Raw genomic sequence first — 6,000 nt, 5'->3', positions numbered from 1 at the left:
AGTCCAAGATAATTGAAGAAAAGGCTGCCAAAATCAAAGACTGGGTCACGTTTAAGTTACGAGAGGTGAGTTGAAACGTTGAAACCTGCAAGTGTAAGTTGAAACAGAGCGTGACATCTACATTTCTTTCTTTTTTGTGTCTTGTAGATGGAAACAGAGAACCAGCAGTTGAAGAAGGCAAATCTGAAGCAGGCCGAGCAGATCCTTATATTGCAAGAAAAGTTTCAGAGTAAACAACTTTTAGACTTTCCTGTTTTCTTTCCTTTTACCATTTGTTTTTGCTTATGTTTGAATATATCTCACTGTGTTTCTGTCAGCTCTTCTTGAAAGGCCCATGTCTCCAGTGGTGGATGCCCATCTGGTCCCATCCAGTCCACTTCACCCTCCCAGCTGCCCCGGGACACCACCTGCTCAGGAGGAGGGCTGGAGATTGACGGGATCCCGCATAACCAACTCTACAGGTACTGTACACCATTATTTTCTGCCTCAAAAAAGTTTGACGTGTTATTATAGATCTGTGGATTTCACTTTTATTGGGTTTACTTATGAACAGTCTTAAAAAATGTTGGTTTATAGCGTAAAACAGTTACATTTTGTTTTGTTTTTAAAATCCAATTACTATAGAGATAGTTCACCCAAAAGTTTAAATTACCCCATGATTTTCACAACTCAAGCCATCCTAGGTGTATATGACTTCCTTCTTTTGGACAAATACAATCAGAGTTATTTGAGTTATCTGAGGTACAATCTGGGTTATATATAAAAAAAATGTCCTGGCTCTTCCAAGCTTTATAATGGCAGTGAATGGCTGTTGAGATTTTGAAGAAAAATAAAGTGCATCCATTTATCATAAAAAGTACTCCACATGGATCTGGGGGTTTAATAAAGGCTTTCTGAAGTGAATTGATGCATTTGTGTAAGATAAATATCCATATTTAAAATGTTATAAATCGTAATCTCTAGCTTCCGCTAACTGTTGTACGCGCATTTATGAGAGTGTCGTTCCAGCGTTCACACGCATTGATTCATTTCAGAAGGCCTTTATTAACCCCTCTAAGCTGTGTGGAGTACTTTTTATGATGATGGATGCACTTTATTGGGCTTCTGTTGGACTATTAAATCTCAACAGCCATTCACTAATTATAAAGCCTGGAGGAGGCAGGACATTTTTTAATTAAATTCTGATTGTATTCGTATGATAAATATAAGTCGTATAGACCTAGGATTAAACATTTATTTAAACATTTTTCTGAAGTTTCCATAAATTCCCCCAAAAAATTAAGATTTAACAATTTTTCAAGATTTGATAAAACTAATTCTTATATATAATTAGAATTAACAAAACATATTAGTGATGCACTGAAATTATTAGTGAAATTATTTTGATATTTTATTAAACTTCTTGCTTATTAAACATTAAACTTCTTGCTTATTAAACATCACTGTTCAATTAAAGATGTTATTGATTATTATTGGAAGTCAGGTATTATTAAAAATCCAAAATGTCTTTTCTGTTTATTTAAACATTTTTTGCATTTTCCATAAATTCCCCAAAAAATTAAGATTAAAATTTTTTTCAAGATTTGATACAAATAATTCTTATATATAATTAGAATTAACAAAACATATTAGTGATGCACTGAAATTATTAGTGAAATTATTTTTGTATTTTATTAAACTTATTAAACGTCACTGTTCAATTAAAGATGTTATTGATTATTATTGAAAGTCAAGTATTATTAAAAATAAAAAATGTATTTTCTGTTTGGGCCTACTATTTTTGGTTGCCTAAATTTCAGAGAAAATTTCACAAAACCAGTCTTAAGTAGCACAGGCAAATTTGTAGAAAAGGCCAAAAATATGTATGGGTCAAAATAATAAATTTTTCTTTTATGCCAAAAATCATTAGGATATTAGTAAAGATCATGTTCCATGAAGATATTTTGTAAATTTTCTACTGTAAGTATATCAAAACTTTGGTTAGTAATATGCATTGCTAAGAACTTCATTTGGACAACTTTAAAGGCGATTTTCTTAATATTTTGTTTTTTTGCACCCTCAGATTCCAGATTTTCAGCCAAATATTGATTCATCTCAGCCAAATATTGCCCTATCATAAACCACAAATAAATGGAAAGCTTTCAGATGATGTATAAATCTCTTGAAAAATGGACTCTTATGGTTTTGTGGTCCAAGGTCACATAAATATTAAATAATTCAAAAAAAAAAGTTTATTTTTAGTTTTAGTTTTTTTTTAGCACTTTTTGGATGTTTCAGCTTTCATATTTAATTTTTAACTACATATGTTGCAAATTGCAGATAGCAAAAGGAAAATCACGGAGGGTTGCGATTCCGCTTTTCATAGTGCATCTCTACTTCCCACATTGCAAGATAAAGGAGACTCTCATAAGTCTAGTCAAGACGGTGTTGACAACACAATCTCTGTAAAAGAGAGCGCAGAGGGGGCGGAGCCTTCATTTGGAGTAACACGTGAGCGATTAGTGGGAGGAGCCTCGGACAGAGATCACTCTTCTGACGAACTCAACAGCAAATTTCGTTCCCAGCGCCTTCGCTCTTCTTCCTCATCCTGTTCCTCGTCCTCCTCAGCATATGAGACTCCTGGTCGGGGTGGCTTCGACACGCCTACCCCCACTCCTAAAAGCCCTCCTCCTGTGTCCCTCTCACCCCCATTAGTACGCCTCCCTCTGTCATGCCCCTTCCCTCTGGCTTTACCCTTAGGCACCAGCATGACCCTACCCAAAGTTCGCACCCCTCTAACCCCCCGTGACAGCATCCAGCTTGTGAAGAAACACCACAGTCAGCCGCAGCCCGGCATAGAGCGCCTCCATCAGGTCAACGTCTGTATTGATATCGGAAACGGCACATCTCCATCATGCCACAGCCTGGTCCCTGGTACAGTTTCCACACATGGGCTAGAGGAGACAGACATTGATGAAGGGCCTCCTGAAAGCATGGAGGGTGTGGTGGAGGCATCAGAGATGGAAGCCCAGTCCACGGATGGAGGCTTGTTTGAGGGCTTGGCCAAGGAGTTTGAGATGATGGACCCAGAAGCTTTAAAACCACCTACACCACCTCTGCATCGATTTCCTTCTTGGGTAAGATAGGAAAGAATGCTATGGCTTGTTCCTCAAATTTTGCAGCTTTTTAAAGGGAAAGTCATTAATTACTAGGGCTGCCCCCTAATAGTCGGCTAACCGCTAATCGAGGAGAAGAGGCTTGGTCGACCAAAATCTTATTAGTCGCTTAGTCGCAGAAAAAAAAATCGTGACAGATAGATTGTTAACAGCTGGTCTATGTGGTAACGAAAAATATAGCCTTTTATCTGAAAGATGTATGTTAACCTAGAAAAATGTATGTTATTCAAGTGTCTGAAGATAAACAGTAGCACGCTTACTGCAAGACAGATGGAGGCACCAGTGTGGTCACTTGCTCTTAAAATACTTTTATTTGTAGTTATACAGACAAAAGTAATATATCTTTCGAATATGTCAAGACTTCACGTTTATTTGTGTGCACTCAGAATAACAACAAAATGTTGCGCTTTTGTAAAATAATGAAAGCATACAGGATGCGCTTTCTACCATCTCGGTCTCTGTGAACTTAAGCGGGAAACTTCGAAAATCTGTGTATACTTGCCACACAGACATGAAAAATATATCTATAGAGAGTGAAATGTCTACTTTTTTTATGCAGATGGCGAGAGTCAGTGTCGCCGACTTCATCTCTTAAGCCAAAAACAAAGAAAGCAGTAGTTTATCAATATATTATTAATATGTTAATGCAGTCTCCTTGCTGTTTGTCCCTGACACATTCATAATTATTATACCTGCTGGTGTGCTGTGGCAAGCTTTTTTTTGTGCACTTAAGTGCTTTTTAGGCCATGTAGGCAATTAAAGGCTCATTATTATTATGATTTATATGTTTTATTAATAAACGTGCAACTGATAGTCGACTAATGCTTAAAATGAACAACTACTAGTCAAACTGAATCTTTAGTCAAGGGCAGCCCTGTTAATTACTTTCCCTAATGTAGATCCAAACCCATAAGACCTTCATTCATCTTTAGAATACAAATTAGGTTTTTTTTGATAGAATCCAAGAGCTTTCTGATCCTGCATAGACAAGCACTCAAAATATTTACAAACCACAATGCAACACCCTGGCAATCACCCACATCACCCTAGCAATAAATGGGCAAATTTTGTAAAAAAAAAAGAAAAAAAAAATCGCTGTTTTCATATTTATGTGTTTTTTAGGAGAGCCGGATCTATGCGGTAGCTAAATCAGGAATGCGAGTCTCAGAGGCCTGTCTTGGAGCTAAGACTATTGGAAGAGGTCAGTCAGTCAACCAATCAGTAACAATCACCGATCACTCAAGTATATGTCTGTCAACAGCAACTTGCTGGCATGTCTTGAAACTTACTGTTATAATGCCATGTAAACAGATGCTCTTGGATCTGACAATTAGAAGTCAGGACTTGTTTTATGTCACTTCCTCTTACCTAAGGGGAACACACCTGTGCAGGTGTGATCTCCATTCGTTCAAGCTTCTAAGAGGCTTTCAGAGGACAACTGGGTCTGTGAGTAGAGGGTGAGAATGGAAACCCTGCTTTTCAATCAGCCGTGATGAAAGGATAAAACCGCTGTGTAATTATCTCAACGAGTGTTTCACCTCTCTCCACTTCGACTCTGCAACAAAAGTCACCAAAAATGTGCTCTGTGCTGCAGTGAGACACAAGTTTGTTTATACATTTCGTTTAATACATACTCACTAGGGATGTACAATATTATCGATATTGTGATATCGCAATATCGCGATAGCGAAATAGTCTCGATATTATTGTGGTTTCATGATGATATGAAACGATAGGTCTTCCTGGCAAAAAGTGTAGTTTTTAAAATATATTTAAACTTCTTGTTCTAACATAAAATATATTTAAAGTATCTGTCAAACTAACTAAATAACCATTAAGTCATTTCAAAGCGAGGCACGCACTTCATAATCCGGTATTTTCCGTGCCTCAGAACAGCTCAGTTCACAGTGAATGTAGTGAACTTGTTTATTGCATGTGCTGTGAGTTTAGCATGCATTTGGGAAAGCACTGGCCACCAGTTATGCTTTATTTTCGCAGCAGATGATTACAGCATTTCACTAAATTTGTAGTGAGTTTATGTAAGCCTGTTTTCACTGAAGCTGGAGTTTTCCTTCAAAATAAAAGCTCTATTGCAGTTTCTATCAAAATAAAAGCTTAAAAGTGCAGTATGAATTGCTGACAGCTAGCGGTTTAATGTAATTTCACTACTGTAGAAATATAACGCAATATATACATAATATACTTGTGAAATATTCATTTTCATTTACTTTGCAATTGTTTTACAGTATTTTGCAATTATTGTCATTGTTGTTAATAATATTACATTCTAATTTGTTTCCCTTCCTAAAAACCCAGTGGGAATGTAAATTAGACTGAGACAGTATATCACAAATAAAAAGAGGGTTGAGTCCCCTTTAAAATTTAGGTACAAATCAATTCACTAAGTTTTTTCTGACTAATGTTTTCTTAGTTAAGAACATGGGTTGGAGCTCTTATCTTGAACTCTCAACGTGCATTAGATTGAATAATTTATAAAATAGTACATTTTTTCAAAGTATTTGCCTTTGTCTTTTTTTAAATATCGCAATAAATATGGCATCGTGAGATTTTGATATCGTTACATCTCTAATAATCACGGCAGAGTTTTGGAAGTGGCAATATATGTATTTAACCTATCTACGCTGTTGTATAAACAGCTATCTTGTATAAACCGGGTCACTTCAACCACAGATGCTGTTTTAGAGCAAAGTAATAATAGCGACTGGAAATTTTTACCTAACCATCATTCATTGAGAGACTGACTGCTGTCACAGTTTGCACAGTTTGAACAAAGAACTCGTTTAGGAGCTCTGAATAAGTGTGACACACATTTAGCTACAGTGTG

General features: G+C 36.4%; 1 protein-coding gene across 1 annotated transcript in view; it reads left to right on the top strand.

Moving 5' to 3' along the window:
• plekhh1 (pleckstrin homology domain containing, family H (with MyTH4 domain) member 1) overlaps nt 1–6,000 on the top strand; it is a 42,445-nt gene that overhangs the window by 14,677 nt on the left and 21,768 nt on the right. The window contains exons 4-8 of the mRNA XM_073826601.1: nt 3–65; nt 148–229; nt 318–461; nt 2,320–3,116; nt 4,278–4,356. Of these exons, the coding sequence (XP_073682702.1) occupies nt 3–65; nt 148–229; nt 318–461; nt 2,320–3,116; nt 4,278–4,356 (1,165 nt within the window). The remainder of the gene's footprint in view (nt 1–2; nt 66–147; nt 230–317; nt 462–2,319; nt 3,117–4,277; nt 4,357–6,000) is intronic.

Source organism: Garra rufa, chromosome 21, assembly GCF_049309525.1.
Source record: "Garra rufa chromosome 21, GarRuf1.0, whole genome shotgun sequence".
Lineage (NCBI taxonomy): Eukaryota > Metazoa > Chordata > Actinopteri > Cypriniformes > Cyprinidae > Garra > Garra rufa.
The sequence above is the reverse complement of the archived record's forward strand: the minus strand, read 5'-3'. Positions and strand labels throughout refer to the sequence as shown.